The sequence below is a fragment of the Papilio xuthus genome, unplaced genomic scaffold, assembly GCF_000836235.2.
Source record: "Papilio xuthus unplaced genomic scaffold, Pxut_1.1 DF827679.1, whole genome shotgun sequence".
Lineage (NCBI taxonomy): Eukaryota > Metazoa > Arthropoda > Insecta > Lepidoptera > Papilionidae > Papilio > Papilio xuthus.
The window spans coordinates 1,860,116-1,885,351 of record NW_013530970.1 but is presented as its reverse complement, the minus strand read 5'-3'; the positions used below and the strand labels follow the sequence as shown (position 1 = coordinate 1,885,351).

Sequence of the window (25,236 nt, the reverse complement as noted above, 5' to 3'; positions counted from 1 at the left end):
CGCGGACAGAGTCGCGGGAGGCAGCTAGTTCATAAATTAAGAAGTTAATGTATAATGAAAAAGACAATTCGTTGTATAATCTTTATTTTCTAGATTTAAATAAATATACAGTAATATTTACCAAATCTTTTTATTTATAAATACTCTTTGGTTACATTTGGCACTGACTGGTTTGCACTCATTTTCATTTGCTTTTAAAATGAATTTGAATGCATCGAATGAAGTTACTCTTAGGTTATTACAAGAATATTGGTAACAGCAAAAAGAAATAAACGTTGCATAAACTATTTCGACCCGACTTTTGGTCCAACATTTGACCCAACTTTTGGTCCAATATTTGACCCAACTTTTGAACCATCTTTTGACCCAACCAAAGTCACCTCATATTACAAAATACATGAATAGTATAGGTACTAAATTAAAATACAATTTTCGAAACATTTAGCAACGTTTATCTAAATGAAAGAACTTAAGTAACTTAAATTTACTTGAACGTGACATATCTATGTTACGAAAAATTAAGAAAAATTAAGTAAAATTAATAAAATTATTTCCTAATTTCTAAGTACAGATAATAAACAATTAAAATATAAACATTTGTGTCAAAGTGACGTCATTGATAGAGCGAGAGAGAAGATAAGTTGGTAACTTCATTTTATCGTTTTAAATTTCGATGAAATATTATCTACTTCGTTGTGTTTTTACACATCGTGATTTTGAACACGGAGACAAAATTACCTCGATTTTATAACAAAAAAATCGACGTATTTTTTATCTTTTTATACTAAAATATCCAAGATGAAGTCATTGCTTTATACGATTTCCAATTTAAATTAATTTAGATTAGAAGTCCATTTTTGTAAACAGATTATGCGTTTAATTCCACAAATTTATCTGCCCGGTAAAAGAGGCGCTGACACCGTTTTAATACAGAAATCAGGCATTTAAATGACACAAAACAAAACAAGAATCTTAAGGCACATATTTAATATTGATAGATGGCGCCTGTTAGCTTTAGTTCCACTTTTGCCCACCAGTCTAGATAAATTTGTCGTACTTCGTGAGTAGGACAAAAATGTATTGATCGTATGGAAATTCGTATTCCTTTCAATCCCTCCGTGTTGTATTTCTTTACATCTAAAAGGATCCTCTCACTCTTTTCCTACAACCTTACAATATCTACTGATTGATATTTTACATTAATATATCACAAACTCCTTTTGTATACGCACTATCTATGTGCATAGTATGCGCTGTATGTTGTGTTTGGTCCCGCGTGTGGTTGATATCTGAGAAAACACATCAATACTGTATTTAGAAAAATATAGTAGGTACAAAAATAATAGCTAGCACAGTATACTGCTCTGTCTAACAGTTCTGTCCTCGTGTGAAATTTGTATTACATAAGGAGCGTCGGTGGCCTAGTGGTAAGGCACTTGACTTGCAATATGCAGGTCCCGGGTTCGAATCCCGCGATGTACCAATGTGTTATTCGATTTCCAATTTACATATGTACATTTATCCGACATATGTTTGAAATCAACCAACCCGCAATTGGCCAGCGTGGTTGACTGTGGCCTAATCACCCTTAACTTAGGGTAGGCTCCGAGCCCCTCGGTGGAGACGGATAGTGAGCTGATGAGGATGAAGTGTTGTTAAAAGGCTATGCTTACCGCACTGTATGCGCGTGAGCATAAAGAGGTCCGCACGCGCTGGGCTCGGCGGCGTAGGGTTGTGCCAGCGCAGGGCAGGGCTCCGGAGCTGTCGCCTCGCGCCGCCGTGCCACTGCTCTCTGCTGGCTTTGTTCCGGTGGGCTGAACGTAAACAAGAGTGTTATATGCCATACAGTTAAAATTGTTTTATATTGGCCAACCGCTTATTCTGATGGTAGCCGTCGCCCGCGACTCCGTTCACACGGAATTAAAAAAAAACCTAATTATTACCCTATCTGTTATTCCAGAACGTTCTATATCTAAGTCAAATTTAATCGAGATCCATGAAGCATGTCTAGAGATACTTCGTAACAAACTTCCATCCATCCATACATCCAAACATTCGTATTTATATTATTAAAAGTTAAGTATCGTAATGACAGCTCTTATTTTTAATAAATCGTTATGATAAAGTAGGTGACCCGCCTACGAGGAGGAGTCGAGTTACTTCTGATAATCCTCTATTTTGACAACACGCGACAAATGGAGCTCATAAGTTACAACCGGCCATAATTAATCTATTAAAAGTAGGGTGACCATAACATAGCTAGCAAAAAAAGCAACAAGAAACACGCTAGTAAAACGTTATTGACGTTATGATATTACGTCTTTTATACAGGTTCTTTTAAGATTACAATTTGAGTTTATTTTTATAAACCAACCTTCAAAGGATATTAAGATAATACGTAAGCATTAAGAACTGACTTCTATAATATTATATATTATTCTTTTATTTTAGCTATAGGGAAATAATCAAACGGACTATACTTCTAAGAAAAAAAAGAAATTGAAAAAAATATTTCTCAGATTTGTATGATAAAAAAAAATTACCTAAAGTGACACTGATCAAATCCGCGAGACTTTCCTATTTGAATTGAAGCGTATGGTCACATTAATAATACCAGGAAGTTTCATTGAAAGTTGAAGGATAAAAAAGGGAGCATCGTATTTTTTGTCTCGCTCACACTTTGCGCACATGGTGTTCTTTTTTCTCTTCAATATAATTAATGACTTGATTTGTTTATAAAACGTTAATATGTTATCTAAATCGACTCATTGATTAATTTACGATATTTTTTGCGATACTTTTCTAAAATTAAAAATCAAATGAAATGCACATGTGGCTGACAATTATTGAATAAGGAAAATAAACAAGTTTCCATGTTATTTTTATTAAAACGCTTTTCAATCATAAGAAATATCTAATGCATAGAGAGAGAGAGTAATATACTAGCTGTTGCCCGCGATTCCGTCCACGTGGAATTAAAGAAAACTTTAGTAGTGTTCTTCCAGACTATGTTCTAATTTCAGCGAGAACCATGCAGCCGTTCTTGAGATGCCTTCTAACAAACATCCATCTATAGATCTAAACTTTCGCATTTATAATATTAGTAAGATTATATCCATGGCCGCAGAACTTAAGTTTAAGAAAAAATAAAGTCTATTTTGAAGTAAATAACAAAGCGTTATATTCTCTGTTTCAGTTAAACTTTATTACTGGGCGTTTAAAAACAACAGCTTCGAGATAAAACAGTAAAATAAACAAAATGTACGACGGGCGTGGGAAATAACGGCGGGGGAAAACGATTTATGTTCCACCGTACAGCCAATGCTGAAACGAACATAGCAGTTAAGAGGTAATTGTAAACAAATTCAATGATTCGTTACAAACACTTCTTAAAGCTTTGAAGATATTTCTAGCTTCAAGTCGTACCTACTGCAATTTTTTTCTTTACGTTTTATATGCCAGTTATTTCTTGACGCAAACTGAACTCTTTGCATAGGAATAAAACCTTCTTAGTGTTGACGTTTAACTTTTTTACCGTATTCCCTTTATTGTTAACTTTTTATTGTCATTTATTCGAATAAAACAAATCTTTGTTGATAACGTTATAATTCAAAACAAAAAACAAAACCTCTCTTAATATAAGTTTTCTTCGAAAAATAATTACGGAGAAAAAATATTGATACTTCTCATAGATTTTTAATAAGTTTTTAAAGAACCGTACGTATATTTTTTGTCTCTAGTTACAGTTTATGTTTTTATTTTGGCGGGAAATGCACGGCGTGTCCGCCATAACTGTCACCTAACTCTTTACCTACGACGAGTCGTAAAACTAAATCGTCACCGGCTGTTGTAAAGTCCCTTTACATTGCCACATAAATGAGTTTACGCATAAAATTTAATCATTCACACACGGCTTGATTCATGGCTACTGTTGTGACAGGAGAAAGCTATAATTATTGTATACAATGTGGTTTTAGTTAGTTTTGAACTCACCAGTCGTCAGGGTCACAGTCTCGGAATCCTTTAGCGAATGGATTGCTTGCTATTTTCAATTGTGTTATCTGTAATATACATTAACACAAAAAAAGTTTTGTAACAATTCATTCTAACATGTAGTATTGTACAGTCAGCTGCATAAATATGTAAACATTTACAAAACTTTAGGTAGTTATAAAGGGTTTCGGTTTCAAAAATACATATGCACGTATTCGTCAATAGCATGTATTCATGGTCAGAAGAATACGGACGGATATTTGCATACATACACAATTTTCTGAAGCTTTGACAATGTATACATATTTATGCAGCTGACTGTACATTAACGGATAGTTAGGAAGTATAACTGACCCGGTGGTTCTGGTAGGCGGTAACAGCAGTGAATCCGGTCTCCGGGAAGACGAATGTGCGGTATGGCACGGTGGCGGGGGTGGGGGCGGGCCGCGCGCCCTCTGCTGGCAAGTACACCACGTGCAGGCGCGGCTGGTAGCGGTGCATAGAGTTCAGGATTATCTGTACAAAGACAATAACAAATTGTAGATCTGTGGTAGAGCCAACAGAGATGTAAAAATTATTAGATTACAGTGACAATTAAGACCATATTAAAGTAGGGTAGGTAGAGAGGACGGACTTTCATTTAATCTTAAATATCTCCAAAAGAAAGAGAATCGGTATTAAAATTGATTAAAGGTAGGCAACGCATCTGAAATCGAGGATGTCTATAGGCAGTGGTCGCTTCACCATTTCGCAGAATTCAAGTGGCCGCTTGCTCTTTTGTCACCTTATGATATAAAAAAACTCACGTGTCCGTTGTCATCAAGCTGATTGTTGGTGAGCTTGAGTTTATCGAAGGAGACGAGCTGACGCATCCAGTGTGCGCCAGCGGCGGGCGAGTCAGGGTGCACGTGGATACGAGGCGGAGACACAGGATCCGCTTTGCCCGCAACCACCCAGCTCGAGCTAAACATATAAGGAATTAAGGCTCACATTTCAAAGAAAACATTTTGGATACAAACATAAACTGAATGACACTACACCACACAGACAGCATAAATTGCCAGCTTCACTTTAAAGTTTACGCACCTTTACATTATGTCTAACTCACTCCTACATTTTAAGAGGTCGTGATATTTCTTCAATCGAGCTATTTAATAAAAAATCTATTCAAATCAAGTTAAGTACTTGTAAGGAAATTCTTTTTATCCTCCACTCAATTTAGCTTAACTTACGACCACACTTATATTTAAATATTGGTGATTTAAACAGATCTTACTAAATCTACACTAAGTCTTCTTTAGCATCTTATTATGTACTTTGTAAACTTTAAAGACAAACAAACCTATGGAAAGCATATCTGTATCTCTTGTCATCAAGTGGTACGAAATCAACCAGCAGTAGATAGTCGGCTGTGGGCAGGAGTCCCGCGAGACGTGCTTGTAGCGCCGGAAACATGCGGCGACCTGCCTTTGTCACTATCATCTCTGTGCCCAGCTCGTGAAAGCTGCGCCAGAGTGCTGCTAGCTCAAGGCTCGCCGAGCAACGCGCGACCGCCGGGTGGAGGGTTACATTTTGTGATGTCACCTGCATAATAGTGTTTGTTATTTTATCTTTATATAGTGCACGATGTGTTACAAGTCTCAAGTTTGTGCCAGGTAGGCCCAACGTTGATGAAGAAAGTCAAAGTGCCTAGGGCTGCATCCACCTGCATGCCTAAGTTCCGCCGATACACATTGCACGGCAGAGCAAACGAGACAGACATGGGCCACAAAGCAGGATAAACTATACTATAAAGGATAAGAGACTTTACCTGTAGTCGTGGAGGCTGTGGTATAGGTGGGTGTTGGGGCGCGGGCTGCGCGGCGTGGTCCCGACATGTGCTCTCGCTGAGCGCCTGCAGTGGCGAATAGGTACTACGACCGCATACCGCATTCTAACAACAATTAAAAAAACAGCTATTCTTATAGTTCTATTTGAAAAAAAAATTTTGAATAAAAGTGTTCCGGCTGTGGAATTGCATGACATGCACCAAGACGTGGAATAAGTGACGTCTCGTTATTATTACTATTTCGTTTAGTACCTAATCTTCAATATCGAAGATTAGTTAGGTATAGAGTTCACAAATTGATCCGGTTAACATACGTAATAATTCTTTGGATGATTTAATTCTCGTCTATTCCCAGATTCTAAGCCAAGACTCCTTTCTTTATTCTTCAAAATAAATAAAATTAGCACAAACTGACCGCGATATAAATATCATAAATGTTATACGACTTAAACTATTCATTCAATGACGTAATTATTCAATATCGTTGTACAGGATGTCCGGAAATTAATACGACGGACCACAAATGTGTATACAGGATGATAAAATAAACTTACATCTCCAATAGGGTGATGTAGAGGTAGAGTCGGTATCTGTTCAGGGTCCCGTCCGACGCGCTCTGCGATGGACTGCTGAAGGAATGTCGCCCTTGGACAATGATTACTTGATAAACCACCTGAGAACAATATAAACATATATTGATACATAATTCCTATTAGCGACAAAATAATTTCTAATCGGATCTTTACGTAATGAAGGAAAAAAGGTTAAGATATCTTTTTAATATTATAAATGCGAATTTTTTAGATGGATCGATGGATGTATATGAAATTTGGCATACATGTAGAACATAGTCTGGAGAAACAAATAGGCTGTTTATTACGTTTTTTTTTATTCTGCGCGCACAGTGTCGTATTCGACTGCTAGTTAACAAAAATGAAAATAAAATATTGGTCAAAACATGGCCATTTATAATACTTGTGTGTGGGTAATCACAAAAAAAATTGTTGATATCAAAAAATATGTTTTATAAATTGACTTTCTATGATAGTTACTGTTAACTTTGAGCAAGATATTTTTAACTAATGAAGCATCGAATTTACGTATAAATCACTTACAAGTTTAAGACCCTAACAGTAGTTTGTTCGCATCTTATAAAAAGTTAGCACTCCACAGTATCACCAGCCATTTTTTAATAACCAAAAACCATAAAGCGATATTTATAAAACTCGATCGTACACACAGAATAAATAAACAGAATAATAAAAATGATAATGCGTCCACTCTGCAGCGGACATCTCACTCAACTAATTGCTATAATGGCGGGAAACTCAAAACACATACGATATGTCCTCAATAATTTCATCGCGCGCTGTCAAGATGTGGATTATAAATAAAGGCAGGCGATGAAATGTATACTCGCGTAGAACGACAATGATCTTCGTCTTATTTTTAAGTGGCAACATTTATTTTTAGTATTGAAACATATTGACCGAGTCGAAGCGTTTATCGATTATCGTAAACATTGTCTATATTGCGAGTGCCGCCCAATTATTCCGCCTTGCCAAAGATAAAGTAAGTTTTGCTTGACGTTAGTGTATGTATGATGTTAGTGTGTATAACTGAAGAGGCACTTTAAAAAGAAGATAAACCTAACATGAGTCATTATTTTATTAAAACCGAAACCAAAGTGTCTCTATGTTGGTTTCCGAGACAAAAATTTCTGTCTAAAACTTAGCGTCATCCCTGTTACTAGTGAATTATTCGTTTTTTTTTAATATTTTATATGATAGATTTAAGACTATATGTAATTATATTAATAAGGATGTATAATAAATTAAAATCCCTGTTATTATATTTGACAAAACAGAGATAGCAATATGTTTTAAACGGGAATTTTGATCTCAGAAACCCGCAATAAGTGTCGTTGTGTCTTCGTAAATTTTATCATAACAAATCTTGTCTGAATAACCAAGACGGCATGTAGACGACGGTTCGGGAAATATCAGAAAAAAAATTATATTTCTTCATAAAAACATTTAATAGCAATGAAAGCCTGATCTAGCTAATAATATCAAACTAACCTTTTTTTTCAGAGGGGAATTCTTTATGCATACTCCGCGCCCCGGGGGGGACGCGGTAGTTATGTGGGATTCTCCTCCATAGCGGAAGCATACCCACTAAACCCCTCTGTTCCTCCAACGCATCGGGACGGGACCACGGGCACGCTTTCGCTCTCGTCCGTGGCCCAATCAATATCAAACTAACCTAGATAACCTCTCACTCGCCCAAAGAAACTGATTCAATATAATTTTGTATAAGTAATGGGTCAATGCGACTATCTACGTTTTCCCCTTGTGTTGAGTTTTGTTGTCTTGAATGTCGCCTACATGCCGTTCCACTCAATTTAAATAGCGTAGTATATTAAATACTATCTCTAATGAATTGTTCTAATTGTAATAGTAATTTGGCAAGTGACACAGTTGCATCTGGAGCGGAACCATGTCGATACCTTGAGGCGGTGCTGTCTGGTCATTAATGTCTTCTGCATTAAATTTATCACCATCCCACCTATGTCTTGTATTTGATGAATGTATCATAATACTAGCTATCGAACGCGACTCCGTCCACGCGGAATTAAAAAAAAACTTAATATTCTCAGTCCTTGTTAAGAATGAAACTTAAATCTATGATATTAAATAACTTAATTATTAGTCTATGTGTTCTTATGGAATATGTTCTATATGTATGGCAAATTTCATCGAGATCCGTTAAATCGTTCTAGAGATACCTTCATACAAACATCCATCCATCTTAACATTCGCATTTATTACATTAGTAAGATCAATCCTCATCAGCTCATTATACGTCCCCACTGAGAATCTCGGAGCCTACTCTAAGTCATGACTAGGCCATAGTTAACCACGCTGGCCCAATGCGGAAGAATTTTTGATAACCTTTTTCTCTAATTTTACGTTTATTGCAATCGAATAAAAACTTGAAGGTTAATGTAATTCTTTGAATATTCGTATGCTTAATAATATGCGTGTACGCAAGTTATAAGCTAATTAGATTAGAATAAAACAATAGTAAGCGACCATGTCACAGTAATAATGACATAGTCTCAGGTGGTGGGAGGGCAATTATAATGCCTGTCTAAATTTAAACCGTAACAAAAGGAGACGAGCGGTCGCTTCCTTAGCAATAAATCCGCATTGATTGAACGCTATAAATCTACCGCCCTGCGCGGACGCCGATCCGGTTGCAGGCTAGGGATGGCAATTTTAAGAAAATTGTAAAATAAAAAATGAAAAATTTGAAAAAAAGATAATTAAAAATAATAGCTGTCGCCCGTGACTCCGTCCGCCAAATTAAAAAACAAACTTTATGTATGCCTATGTTTTCTTTCAGGCTTTGTTCTACATCTAAACATTCGTATTTATAATGTTAGTAAGACAGTTAGAATTAAGATTATGATAACAAAATACGCAGAAATGCCTTTGTTTAAAAATAGGTACTAAATTTACAAACTTGCTAAGATCGTTGTAGCTTTTGTCATAAAATCCATAGACTAAAAGAAATATGTTACGCTCTACTTGGAGACCCCTATCTTGTACTTCAAGGCCCTCAAGATAGTCTTGAAAGCCCCACCAACATTAAATTTAAATAATTTGTGACAACCCTATTGTGAAGTAACACATGTATACACAGCGCCACCCCGCGTATTGCTCGCTGTATCAACACGTCTCATAATGACGCTTTATAAAAACAACTCATAAGCTTGACTGCCATTACCTAAGACATATTGTTGTCTATGTTTTGTCAAAGAGAAAGAAAAAGAATATTGCAGTTCATATCAAATATAACATCATGTCATATAACATCATGAAAGACGATCTAAAGTTAACTTAAATCCAGTAGCGGCGTTAAGGTAGGGCAAAGTGGGGCGACCGCACAGGGCGCCTAGCTTAAGGGGGCACCGTAAGCGACAGTGTTAGATATAAATGGTCGCCTACGGTGCCCCTATCTCTAAAAGATTTTCCCCTGACATTAAAGTCTCGCCCAGGGCGCCAGAAATACTAAACCGACCATACTTCATGTCTCTGCCTTTTTGCTAGCTATTTATCGGCACAATATGTAATCTTCCAGTTCCATAAATTATATTAAAAGTAGCTGACGAGCGACTCCATCTGCGTGGAATTAAAAAAATATTTGGCAGCCTATCTGTCCTTTAGACTATATTCTATATGTACGCCAAATTTAATCGACATTCATTCAACCGTTCCGGAGATATCTTCAAACAAACATCCATCCATCCATCCATCTAAACATTCGCATTTATTATTTACTAGTAAGATGGACTGGGTTACTTTTAAACTAAAAGATGCTTATTTACGATTATTTTTGCGAAAATCTATGTCATTCAGTGTCTGTAAACTCCTGCTGTAAAATAATAGTGGTTAATTTTTTAATCTACGTTAAGTAACGAATTAGCTACAACTACAAGATACTCTTTGATCAAGGCGTGTGCCAACATTACGAACATTCCTCATTAACAACACGATCGACGTGTGTCAAAGAATAAAACAAAACGATCGCAGTTTCGATTCACCAAATACACTAATCCTTATTTTATAAATGCAAATGTTTGGATGGATGTTTGTTAACTCCGAAACGGATTAACTAATTACTACCAACAAAAGTATAGTTACCTTTGTTTTTAATATGATTTTGAGTTGTGGAAACTCATAGTAATAATAAAATATATATTTTACAATAACAATTATAATTAGGCTGATGTAATTCTTTGCCATCTTACTAATATTATATGGATGAATGTTTGTTTGAAGGTATCTACAGAACGACTGAAAGTTTGACATGCATATAGAACATAGTGTGAAAGAACACAAGCTAATAATGTTTTTAATACTGCGGGGACGGAGTCGCGGGCGACCGATAGTATGCATATAAAAAACGATTGCTTTTCTTTCGTTTATACAAACGACTAGTAATTAACACAGATAATAAAACATTGGATGGATGTAAAGTGCTCCGGCTTTGATCACAATTCGATGTCAACATTGTAAGCATAGCTCATTAACAAACAGACACGTCCATACCACAGTAATCACGTTTCAAATAGTTAAACAACACGACATTAGAATTTCAACACGTTTAGATGTCAGCCATTTTTATATGTGTGAAGTTGGCAACGAATAGTTACGCAATTTTACTTCTTACTAATCTTAATAATTATTTATTAATAATCAGCTGTTTCTGACTAAATAACTACAGAACAGCTTAAAACTTAGATTGAAACAAAGGTAGATTATAGTCCGGAATAGAACATAACCTACTTCTCAGTTTTTTTTATTTCCACATTCGTAAAGTTTGAAATCTGGCGAAGGCAGAAACAGAAGTTAATTAGACTTCTACGTCTACTAGAGATTCTTCTAGTTCTTTACTAAGTGTAAACTCTACTTTCAAAATCATTTCATCATTTTCAAGACTTTCTCAATTACTACGTTGTATCGCAAAAATGTTATAAAGCGTAAGTTAATACTTGGAATTAGTAATCTTTATTGTTGTTTTATGGAACACATTCCCACAAAACAGTGTGTTGACAGACTTACAAACTCAGTATCATAGTTTACAGTATTATTTAACAACATGTGCGATCTGATATTATTTAATCTATTGCATTGATTTCCGGCTGCGATTTAATTTATAATTTTCCACGAGTCTACACAGATGCATTCTAAGAAAGCCATGTTTGTACGCTAGATGTCGTTGTTCGTTTCTGTCGCTCCAACGCGTTGTTTTGACTGTTGATTGACTGATGCTGCCAGATACTGGCTATTTTAGTTACATGGACACACAAAATGTTCCAACATTGGATATGTTTTCGCAAACATACGAGCTTTTCGCAAACATTTGCGTCAATACATTAAGGAGGTTTTATACTCTTTGGTTTTTTTATCTGTTGTCAAATGTCATCTAAGTCAATCGTACCCGCCAAAATTGAGTTTGTGTTTTGGCATTATGTTAATGTTTTAAGTACCAATATCGTTATTTTTAAATAGTTTAAAAGTGTTAAATTAAATTCTAATAATGTGTAGCAGGCTCGGTTGGATAGTAACGAGGCTTGGTACACAAATCACCATTAGTGTTGGCGGCAGAGCGTGCAGAACGCGGCCCGTGTCTAATACTTATAAATATCTTCGAATACAGATAAAATTATAACTATGGCTCTCGGACTATTCGAATCAAGGTATCTAGGTACTTTAGTACCTAAAATTTTTATGCTTGGTACCTAATAGAAATATTCCTAAACGCCTAAATTAATAGCAAGATCACAATAAAAAGTGTACAAGTTATGCAGCTTTAGGCATTTTTGAGGTTAGTATTAATCTAGAGTAGTTCTGTTGTTAAAATTGTGTAGTTTCATAAATGAAAATATTTTGATTGATTTTTCTAGATAGTAAATATATGTATTTATCTCTTTTGTTATTGTCTTAACCCTATTGTAAGTCTGGGGTATAATTTACCAAGTAACATGAGTTGCATTCATTATACTTTTATTTATTGGCGGGAATTCCACTAAATGTCAAACAAATAAATCTTCCGGCACAATATTGTAACTTCTGGAGAACGTATCCCATTACGCGGGGTACATTAACATGGAGAAAGATTCTTTTAATATTCACTTATTGTACAATAATTTAGGAAATAATTATTATTTGCTTAAATAATTAAAAAAAAAGATAAACAAACGATCACTCGTAACATTGCGGATTAAACAGAGATTCCGCGTTTATACTTTGCCCAATTCTACCAATTTTTTTTTATTTTATTTATGGAACTGAGCATACAAACATTATCGTAAATTATGGATACTTTGATAACGCCTTTTTAATTAATTTCATCAATGTGGACGATGCAATTTTTTCTAAGACATTTTCTATGAATATTTTTACAATATTGTTGACGCTTCTAATTTAAAACAATTTAAATTATGAAATGCTAGTACTCCATATTTTGCTGTATGATAAGTAATGTGGAGAGGCGGGAAGTGATGACCCGCGCGTCAAATAAATCAAATGCCTGAACAAACGAGTGTTGCCCCTTCAATAATATTTTACTAAATGCTACCACACATTGAAATTCTTATGGCAACTGCAACATCATTAGGCTTAATAATACAATTTTAAACAATAAAACTGTTTTTTTGGACATAACGTAATTAAATACATACAATGTTCGCACTATTACGAAGATAACTGACATACCTTATTTATTCTATGACATAGCAATTTAATTAAAATTTGAAAAACGCACTTTCTCAAACATCCAATAAAAATATGTTGTCAGTGGCTGTATGTAATTGGCAACCCTAATTTTAAATTTTAAAATTCGAACAAATCGGGTGCAGGCGCCGCGACATCGGAACTAATTGGGGCAATTCATCCGGGCTGACGTCGACGCATGAGCCATGCGGTATGCACCGCGCATACTTCGGATTACAACCACGATCGGTGATTTGTATCTCCTTATGGCATTTATTGCTTTCAGAATATAACGAACGCTTTTCTTTTAATTGACCGTTACAACCCTAAACTACTTAAAGGGCTGAGGCAAGGACTCAAGCTATTTTTAATTTAGAATTTTCACTTATTTAAGATTAATTTTAAATTGTCAAATGGAACACTTTATCATATTCATGATTATCATAGGACGTGTAACTTCTTAAAAAGTTAAATAGCATTTAAGTGTATGAAACTTTCTACGAATCCACAAACTAACAATTCGTAAATATTCCTCACGTTTGGAAACGTTAAAGAATGTTAATACAATGTTGTTTGATTGAAATGTAAACAAATGGAGCCAATCATAAATAACTCAAAACATCCACTTGGCACAATTATATCGACCACCTACGAAATCTCAATCGCTAAGCCCCCGTTGACATTCCCTTTCAAATTCTCACGCTTTACAAAACAAACATCTATTTCGAGTGCTAGAAAAAAAAAATTGTATATTGAAACAAAAAGGCGGGGTATTAGGAACGCGCGCGAATGAAAACAAACAATGGCGGCATAAATTCATAATACGCGGTACGGATGGTGTTGGTGTGGCCGATTTAGACCTAACTGTCACTTCCTATAGCGTCTCTGATAATTTACGGTGAATTTGTTTAGATTAGTTGGTATTCGAAATTGTTCTATTTATATTAACGAGAAACTTAATGAGAAAAAATTATAAGTGCAGTTTTAATCTGTGTCAAAGAGTATGTAACTGAGTAGTATCTGAGATGACATTTTTATTTTTTATTTTCGGGTGCACATTATGCCAGTAATTTTTTTGTTATTAAGTAGGTCTTCATAACGAAAATATGCGTTGTATTTTTACACATATTAAAATGGCGAGGTATAAAAGTTTCTTTCCTGATTATACCACCGCTTAAACCTAAATTTTTAGGTTAGACTTGAAACTCGTATCTTGAATATAAAAGATAGAATAATATTACAATTTTCATTTGCAACAGTGAAATTGTTAAATCTTTAATATTCTGTGAACATCTTTAAATCTTATTGCCTTATTGTAATTTACGTCTTTCCCGTTAAAAGCACTTCAGACGATTTTTTTATCTTTTAAATATTGAAACGCCTCTTTAAGCAAATTTGTATTCACATAAATCACTTATCTTTTATACAAAGTTATATTTGAAGCTATACTGTGGCAAGCGGGAATATTTATTTTTACCAATCGTAAACAATCGATTCATCTATTTTTGTAATCGATACTATTCTTTGTTATTCCATTACAAGCATAGGAAAAGAAAACATCGTTCCACATTAATTTGTATCATTGTTTATTTTTTTATCACAATTTCATCGGAAGCATTCCGTAAATTATATATTTTAAAACAAACCTAATCTATTTCTGCTTCTAATATTATGGAATTAAGGAAATTGTATAAATTGAAGTGACGATTGTTTAGAGATCAAATTTAAGATAACCGTAAGTTTCCATTGCTAAGAAAGTCGCACAAAGATGAAAAAATATAGTTGCTAAGTATAACGTTGTACATCTAAAATCTATTCTACTTTTCTCCGCATTTATGATTAAAAACATGACCATTTTCCTACTTCAAATTGTTTTTTTTATAAGTGCCACGAGGAAATCTTCAACGCCCATAGACATCCACTAAACCCGTAACACCAGAATAATTAGATGAGTTGCCGACGTATGAAAGATATAGGTTCACTTTTTGACCGTTTTGTATAAATGTTTTGTTATTATAAGCATAGGATTCCACTACCGAAACACGAACTGTCATGTGAGTTTTCACATTTTTTACCTACAAAAGGGGCGTTTGCACTGCGCAATAAAATCAAACGTTTTCATTGTATTTAACTGTAGGCACAACTCAGTACTGGTAACAAAATAAACCCTCGCTCTGCGGTCTCTTGTTTATTGTTACAATATTTAATTTTAAACGTACGCAATAAGTAGCCGCTTGCCGCTTTGATGCGCACACGCACGCATGCCTTTATGTTTCATATATTATACGTAACAATAACAGCTATTTCAGTAAAAAAAAATCAAAAGAATTAAAAAAAATCATGCATCTTAAAAAAAATCTTAACAGCCAGTTTTATTTACCTAAGACTTATTTGATAACATTCAAAGCATTTAAGATAAGGTCTTAGTGAATCACGCCATTTATTAAAATAAATAAAAATTCAACTCTCGCAATACAAATCAATAGAATTCTTTCCCATTTATGCACTATTAGTTGTCGTCTGCGACTGCGTCCGGACGCAATTAAAAAAAAGCATAAATAGTGGTATATGTTTTCTTCCAGACAATGTACTAATTGTACGCCAAATTTCATCAAGATCCGTTCAGTCTTTCTGAAGATACCTTAAACATCCATCCATCTAAACATTCGCATTTATAATAAGTAAGAAATATTAATAAATAATATTTTTAATATAATATATTTTGTGTATTTTTTTATTTTGAATATGAAATGTACTATATTAAAAATATGATAAATAAATTAATACGAGGAATAATAAAACTTTACTGTTGTTATTATTCATTTAGCCATTTTTTCCAATGTCAAAGTTATCGAAAAAATATATTTTGCTAAATCCATATAAACTTGAAGGCGTTAAAGGATTGTTTCGCAAGTCTGTTGCCTGCTTGAGGCAATCAAACAACACGTGTTTATGATAAAACATCATCCGCCAATCCTCATGAGAACCGTCCAATGTTTATATTCAACTACAAAAAAAATATCGTATAAAGGATTCCAAAGTTCTTTCTGTCAGATATTCAAACTTTTTTCTCGTATACTTTTTTGAAAATTTTACAAATATCGTTCAACATTTTTTTTTCAACTCGAATACCTTCAACTATATTTGCCGGCAGATCTCGCCGTGGACTTAAAGGGGTTCAGGTTACTTACTACTAAGTCTAGGTGCTTGAAATTTTGCGTCCAGTTTTCCGATATTAAATGTAATATAAAGTTTTTCTAAATTTACATCTTAAAGGTCTAATCCAATCCTTTCAAACTTTATTACTTTAAATTGGCATAAAAATAACTAATTAAATCCTTTTTACGATAATGTTTAACAAAAACATCTCAACGCGGATGAAGCGGGCTCCAACTATAATGAATATATGTAGTTTTTAAGTATTTCTCCTTATAAGTGTTACTAAGAAAGGGCTAAAATATCGCTTTTACGAGCGTCATAACTATGAACGACATTTACAAATGTCCTGATAAGATAATATCCCATCTGCAAGGAAGGGAGTCTGCGATCTGTTATTTTTTTACCGTAGCTACGATTTTACAGCTGCTATAGAATACTTCTTTTTATAATGGTTATTTTTCAGCCAGTATCTTCTTTTTTTTATTTTAATTTGGTATATTGATACTATTTTTGGCCAGTATTATTTATAGAATTAAGCTTTTTTTTAAATTCTAAATTCAAAATCTAATCGTTACTAAGTTTTTAACACAAAAGTAATAACTTAGGTCGGACTTCTTTTCATCATCTCTGTAGATTAACAACTAGAAAAGCATTTTAAAAATGGCAAAATCTCCATATTTCAGTACAAGAGTGACATAAATCTTACTTTTTTTACTACAGGAATACGTTAAGCGAACACTCGACTTCATGTTAACCATGTGTTCAACTGATAAAGAATTGCAAACGTCAAGTGAAAAATAACGGCAAACTTTCAAGATAAGAAAAAAAGCAAATTTAGGAAAGGTCAATTTAATTTCAAATTAATCTCTCGTTAAACGTTGTTTAACAGTATTAGTTTTGTTAGAATACGTTACTTTATACTTTTTTTTTTAGTTTTTTTAGCATTGAATAAGCTCCGATACCACTAAACCGATTTTAACACACACAAGAACATATAGGCTACTAATTATTTTTTTAATTACGAGCGGATGAAGCCGCGGGCCATAGCTACTAGGCTGTATTTATTACAATTTTTTTTTATTCCGCGTGGAAATTAATTGCGGGAAGCATTGTTTGCATATTGATCTGTTTGCGTAATAAATTAGTTACCAATGTATTTTTAAGGATTTAAACTATTTTACGAATCCAAAAACATATTTTTTACCAACACATTAACAGAATATATAATTAGTAAATTATTAGAACGGCATTCAGTCTGTCAGGGCAGAGCAAGGCGACGGTATCCTACGTATAATTACCACAAAAAACCTCGCCCACCACGTCGCCTCATCAATCTAAATTGACATGTTACTTACGAATACGAAACTTAAAGACAATATTGTTTTAGCAAAGATTTATTTGCCTAACTGTTCCTTTAATTTCTAGATATTTTTTTTAATTAAATAGTTTTTAATTTAATTGAGATAATGTTATACTTTATTCTAACCACAAATAAGACTTGGGGTAACATGATTTTCAACATTTTTATGCGCGTATTAGCTGTCGCCAGCGACCACGTTCGAGCGTAATAAGCCTATGTGTACTTCCAGACTATGTTCTACATCTATGCCAAATTTTAGCGAGTTACATGCAGCTGTTCTTTATATATCTTCAAACAAACATCCATATATCCATTCATCCAAACATTCGCGTTTATAATATTAGTAAGATTTTACGTATGTTTTGTAATATTCAAATTAACGTGGTTGTTCTTAGGTGGTCCCACATTTAAATACGTTTGACTTATAAATTGGTAATTAACCTTTATAACGCGTCTGGATAGTTTTTAATAAGATTATCATAGACAATATCTAACTTGCCGGTAGCATCTTCTAATGAACAAGGAAATTAATACAATTTGTATGGATCTCGTCAGTGTAAACCCACGGTACATCCATACACATCTGCTCAACGCTAGACTAGTCAATGCATGATAAACTGAGAAGGTTAATTCGTTTGCTAATCGCAATCTGTCTAAGCATATGCGTATGCATATTGCTGTGACAGTGACTAAAATCACGATGCGAGCGGCCATCTTGAACGTCGGCTGTCAATCGTCAGAGCGCGGGAAGCGTATGCTCTACCGATGACAGATAGATGAATGAACGTTCAGAACACACAACACTCTGAAACTCTGAACGCGAGGAATCTTAGATGCTTGCGCCAAGACTATACTTCGGTATGTGAATGTTATTTAAGCCTTTTGCATTGATGCTACGTGCTATTATGAGCTACTAACTATCGCCCGCGACAATGTCCGCGCAGAATTAAAAAAAAACTTTATAAGTAGCCTATGTATCCGTACAGACTATGTTCTATATCTATGCTCAATTTCATCCTGATGCGTTGAGCTGTTCTGGAGATATCTTCAAACAAACATCCATACATGCATTTATCCATACATCCATCTAAACATTCCCATCTGTAATATTAGTAAAATAGTAAGCGTGAGTTTCCATTGCTAAACTTATTTTATTAATATTAAAAATACAAATGTTTAGTGGATGAGCAGATGGATGAACATTTGTTTGAAGGTATTTCCAGAACGCTTGCGTGGATCTGTACGAATTATGAAATAGATGTAGAACATTCTGGAAGAACACATAAGCTAGCTATGATCCTGGATATGACTGCGGTTCCCGTAGAATACGTTTAAGTGACATATTTAGTCGATAACTCAGCAACGGTTTGACATGTCTTATTTAAATTTGGCACAGATAAAGAACATATACTGTAAATAAAATATGAGATACTTTTACATTTTTCTTTTTAATTCCTCGCGGATAAAGTAGCAGGCAATTTGCTTATAGCTAACATGTTGTTAATATCAGTTTTTTTTTTGCTTGTTTCGACAGTATAGAAGTCACGGTGGTATTACAAATTATTCGTTCTGATCAGTGTATACCTACTTTACAAAAGTCATGTTATGCTGCAGTGGAAGTCGACGGTAATCTTACAAACCAAAAATGAATTAATAACTATATAAATTTTCTTTTAAATATTTTAATTATTACTTTATTACTTTTTTAGTATTTATTACTTTTTTAATCTATATAAAAAAATTACATGTAAATAACGGAAATAAATAGTTATTTTTTTTCTTTCATTGTATTGAAATAGTTGGATTTTCTATAGCGCTTTAAGTTATCTTAAATAATACTATCTGGAGATAAAGATAAATTCACTATTTGGTAGATACTATTTAAAAATTATAATGTTTAAAATATATGGATATTAAAAAGTTAAATTCACTGGACAACAAAAGTTTGCAATTTCTTTCTTTGTACATATAAAATTCTTGTAAATGGCTTGGACACACTTTTCAGAATTTTACGCTTAGATTTTTTTTTATAATTTCATTATGGTTTAAATTAAAATATAGTTCAGGCATCACTATTACTTTTTAGACTAATTATAATTGTGGTTGGCATAAATAGTGGTATTTGTCCGCCGTATATCATCCATAATAAATTAAAAACAATAGGTATTAAGTAATAAAAATGGAACATAAGAAATCTAAAAGCTCAATAGAACCTTCTTGGTGAAAGCAACAAGCACTGGCTGGCATATCCCAACCTCCATAGACCCAATCTTATAGGACCTATCCCTGCTATCGATTTAAAAAAACAATAAAAATAGATTGACCGCAGGCACTGACCATCCATGAGACGTGGCTGATGCCACTCGTCCCGCCACTCCTGACCCTCCATCACGTGTCCCGGTCGCCCGTCGATTTATTTTTTCAACGCGACGTGATAAATCAAGTTTTCCCGCGCGTTAATCAGGCGGTGCGCGCGCGCAGACCGCGGCGCGAGAGGAACGCTTCTGTCGTCGGCGCGCGTCGGCACCAAGCGACCGCCCAGCAACGCCCAATGCCGCCCAACGACGCCCAACACCGCCCACCGCCCAAACTTCGGCTTTATTTACGTGAGGTATGTACAATTCTTGTAACTTTCAAAGACTCTAACTTCTGTCTGTTACACCTTTTATATATTGAAATTATAAAAGTATTATTGGTAAACAATCAGTATTAATTTTTAATTTTTTTTATTGAAGATCTGTTTTTTTTTTTCAAACTGCTTTCAATGAATTTGTATTGATATTTTTAAACGTAACGTGTAGACAGTTTGTATTATAGAAATATTGTAATACGAGATATACACTTTAACCAAAACAATGCATTCGTTAACCTCAGTTCTCCCTTAGTGCAGATTTATATCTGTCACGTCATATTAAATTTATACTAAGGGTCGATCATACCGCTTCCGCCATACAACTGGGCCAAACCAAAACTGACATCTTTACGACCATAAAGTTATTTTTGCCATATATACCTGGTACATCGTTAACCTGCATACTGTTTATATATAGTGAACGAGTCGGCCTGTCTGTCTGCACGTCTTATAAACAAGCTAACTGGCAACATCTTTGACTATAGAGAAAAAGACTAGGCAGAACTGCCATACTAAATGAATTCTAGTACTTTTTGCGCGGATGACAATAACACATGTATAGACATAATGACAAAATTATCTTACAGCACATGTACTAATGGCGGGTAAGCAGCTTTCGATCCCTTTCAGACCTTACCAAACATCTTTGTCTTACATTTTTGTATTAACTTTAATTAATCGTCTACCAGAACTTCTATTATTTCATCGTATAGTTTACACGCTCGACAAAGTACTTGTCGTACAGTAAATGTCTTGACATTTTTTCTTTTCTTTTATGTTATTTTCTATGTCTATGTAGGTTTTATATATTTTGTAACACAATAAGCAGCGCCTCTCTTACCGGCTCAGATAAGCTTGTCGAACTATACATCCATATCATTCTGACACTACATAAAATTGAACTGATAGAAAAATTTACATGTATACAGAAAACGAGCACATAAGCAAGCAAGTGTAGACATTATTGGTCGTTTTTTTTTTGAGACCGGGATTTGCGCGAGCCTGACAGGTCCCGTCACTTAAACTTCAAAGGGCAACATCATGCGCACCCGCCGACGCACAACATTTCTAATGTAAATAAATAAGAAGTTATTTACTTGCGCAGGCGCATGATTGAATGTATTGGCATGGATTTCACATGTGCTAGTTTCTAATTTACTCTAGGTAATTGACTAAGTTTAGAAAATCAATTAAACTATGTTGTATATTAACCGAGCTTTTTATTTTTTTTAGCTGTTTAACGCAGAGTAATATTTTTTTGACTTTGTACGCGTTTCAAACAACACTGTATATAGCAATGTCTTAGGTATATCTAGAATAGTTAGAAAAATACTATAATCTAGCGGTTGCTTGTAACTTCTTTAGCACAGAATTAAATAAAAGTAGCTTAAAACACCCGCCTGCATCAGCTACCTTCCCGTCTAAATCGGTCCAGTCGTTCCGAAGAATACCTTCAACAAACGCAGCCTTACGGCTAGACAGACAATATTTAAAAGCTGGATTTTCCCTAATGAAACATAATTGCGTAATACGATTTTTTAAATGACAAAGACACTTCAATTTTATAAATAACTAGCTGTCGCCCGCGACTCCGTTCGCAAACAATTAAAAATAGATGTTGGCCGATTCTCAGACCTACTCAATATGCTCACAAAATTTCATGAGAATCGGTCAAGCCGTTTCGGAGGAGTGTGGGAACGAAAATTGTGACACGATAAATTATTTCCGCTGTGATAGAAGAGTATTCCAGGATCTCAGGTAAGCACTTGAAACGGAATTCTTAGCACTTTACAACCCAGGAGAAGAAGGACTCCTTCTGTGGCTGCAGACTGGCAACATACGACCACGCTACGTCTCCGTCTTGCCGGGATATTAAAACCTTTTTTTTTATATCGTTTTGAATACATCTGGTGTTACTGGAACGATACGAATAGGCAGATCTAAATTAATTAAAAAAATATCGACAGACTATATTTACTATAGAATGCAGGAATAGGTAATCACTAATCCAATCCGATCGAATCCAATCACTCTCTAAAAAAAGATACGAAATAAATCGATTTTTTTATTGTTAGTGTTAACTTCTGAGTTAGCCTGGAAAAGTGCACAAAAAACAATTTAAAGTTTCTTTCTAATTCCACGCGAATGGAGTCGTGGTCATCATATAATTTTATTCTTTAGCCTTATTTTATTCTTATTTCCATTCCCATCCTTATCTTATAAGGATAGGATAGCATCGGAAAGTGAATTTGACAGAGAAGTTTCTTTCTGTACGTCCTCTCCTCTTCCCACATTCATTGTATTCGAGTATTTCACTGTCAAACACCAATTACTTAAAACCAGAAATGTTTTTACGCAGTTTGCGACTTGATTAATTCGTATGACATAAAAACATTCGTAATAATATTATAATACATTTTATACAATGATAACTAGAAATATGTAACAATTCAAACAAATTTTAATAGAACTAGTACAGTAAATCTTTTAATACTCAATTACAAATACACAAATTTTCATTGTGAAATCTTCGAATCTTATTTCGCATTATTTCGTAACTAGCATAATAAGTCGTAGTTTATATCCTAATAAAAATCAATTTATTAACATATTAAAGAAATGAAGACTATTAGAAATAATAAAATACTACAAAGAAATCTCTTAATTTCTTTTGACCGATATCTGGCACGGATATAAAGGCGTGGCGGGAACATGATATCTCCTTTCTCTTTCACTCAAAGCCACATTAACGTTGAGTAAGAGAGACGATGCGCTTCAGGCGGAGCTTACAGATGATTCCAGAACATCCCACGTACGCATTCCCGCGCAACGAATAAAAAAAACAAAAATTGCAACAAATCACCGGCTAATAGGAAGTTTAATGAGTCACATAGTGCACAGACTGTACAATGTCACAGATTATAATTAGGAAATGATGACAGACATATCGATACATATTTAAATAACGAAGCTTCATGTAGTTTTTTTTCTTTTAATTCGTTGACAATTATGCAGTTATGATATAAAAAATGTGTTTGACTGTTAAAACTACTTACTAATTTTATATTTTATACTGATACAAACAGACAAGAACAATAGATAAGACCTAGACCTATACCTATTGCAAAATTAAGTGTATTCCGTCTGTATCAGCAACTATTCTTAAAAAGAGATTTCGTATTTTCTTATTGCTATGGGCGCTTCCATTTCAGTTAAACTGAATTGGTAACTGCATACTGTGTTTTGCATCGTAAGGGGTTTTATTTGGTTAATAGCTAACGAGAATCAACGCTCTTACCCACAAACATGACAATAACGATCTGTTTGGTAACCTATTGATTCGGATTTCATTTAAAGGAACCCAATTTCATATATTTAATATGACCGAAACAAAATGTTCTCAAAGATTAGCCGTAGCTTCTGTGTATAATTTATTTAACTACATATCTTTCATATTATAAAATGTCGTAAAATCAAAAATAACTTTTCAAACAGTATAACCAAGAACAAAGTGCATTTCCGAACGCAACACAAAAATCCAGAGACCCTCTTCCCGCACTTTATTTACGTTTATGGCCGACGCGACGACAGCGCTAACGACGCCATCTTCCTGCCGCGCATTTGTCTGTCAGCGGGCACTCGCGCGGCGGCCGCGGCGCGCCGGATGCATCTTCAGAAAAACGTTTTGACTATGCTCCATGAGTACTAGATTTAATCGGATAGATCTAAAATAGAAACATATGACTTTATCTTACTGAGGAAACGAAACAAAATTTCAGTTAAATTCATTCAATATATGTATCCTTAATCACCCCTCATAGCAAAACATTTGTTTACTAGTAAATGTTACACAACTACAACTGTCAAAAAGGATTAACCGCTGGTTTCTCAGACCAAAACCTTTGCATAAAACATATCGTCATCCTTGTCATTATTATTGACAAAACTGAGATAATATGTTTTTAACGGATTTGGGCACAGAAACCCAAGGTAAAACAGTTAAGACATTTACAAAAATCGAGTTCTGAGCAATTGGCCGACAATCAGTTTGACGTCTAATAGATATGATCATCAATATCGAAAGGCCGTGGAGAAAATAAATGAGGAAAAATTTAACAGGATAAGAAGGGAAAAGAAACTGGCCATTTGAAATCTCTTTAGTCAGATAAAACAGAATACTTTGTGCATGTCATTGACATTTTAAAAGTAATTTAAAAAAAAAAAAACGCTTTTTGTCCTATTATAAAAAGATTATTATGGTTCACATATTCAAAGTGAACTTTCACTGTAAACAATAAACAGTGAAGTTTGTTTATTGCAGTTGATCGTAAAACCCAACGGGAACTAAGACAGCTCTTACGCAACCTACTCAAAAATCTTGTACTCAGATTGAATATGTTGAATTTTTACCCAACAACTCATGAGGTTAATGTTTTTCGCGTATGTACGTTTTTATGCGGGTCTGTATGTGTTTAAGTTCCATTGTTACCGTCTAAAGCCCAAATGATGCCGATGATCTATGAGGGTGCCGAACGGGGCTGATGATAGTAAAACTTTTTTTTTATTCTAATGAGAATGCTAAACAACATGTGGTTCAATTTTTTAATAAACTGACTAGTCCTTTTTAGTTATCTATGTGGATCTATAGGAATTGTAGGCATCCTTTTATTTCGAAGGAGCTTACTTACATAATATTTAACATTTTTCAAGGGACTACTGCCCCCTGCCCGTGGCGACGTCCATGAAAACCTATCAAAGCAACAAAACCGATTTTATTTCTGAACCTACGATCCATAAATCAACGGTAGTTCCTACAGTTTATTTGGTAGAAATCGTAAGATTATAATTTGTAAGATAATCTTCAGTTTCACAAATAAGATTTTCAATAAAGGATAAGTACGATACGTATCTTTTTCAGTACTTTTATTTATTTGAGATTATCAGCATAATGGGGATGACCATTTGCTTAGTAAACTTCAGA

General features: G+C 34.3%; 1 protein-coding gene across 1 annotated transcript; it reads right to left on the bottom strand.

The window, feature by feature from the left end:
* Positions 1-51: 51 nt before the first annotated feature.
* On the bottom strand, positions 52-20,147 carry LOC106118035 (T-box transcription factor TBX1). The gene is made up of 9 exons (XM_013312593.1): positions 19,961-20,147; positions 6,376-6,494; positions 5,804-5,926; positions 5,336-5,577; positions 4,800-4,956; positions 4,348-4,509; positions 3,994-4,061; positions 1,674-1,814; positions 52-1,289 (listed from the first exon to the last, which is right to left on the bottom strand). Exons 1-9 carry the CDS (start codon positions 20,010-20,012, stop codon positions 1,232-1,234), a joined length of 1,122 nt encoding a protein of 373 aa, XP_013168047.1. The 5' UTR covers positions 20,013-20,147; the 3' UTR covers positions 52-1,231.
* Positions 20,148-25,236: the final 5,089 nt, after the last annotated feature.

Coding starts and splice junctions, on each gene's coding strand:
- LOC106118035 (XM_013312593.1), bottom strand. CDS start 20,012: ATGGAGGGTCAGGAGTGGCGGGACGAGTGGCATCAGCCACGTCTCATG. Junction 5,927..6,375: donor TACATCACCCTATTGGAGAT/GTAAGTTTATTT, acceptor AATTGTTGTTAG/AATGCGGTATGCGGTCGTAG. Junction 5,578..5,803: donor CACAGCCTCCACGACTACAG/GTAAAGTCTCTT, acceptor ACTATTATGCAG/GTGACATCACAAAATGTAAC.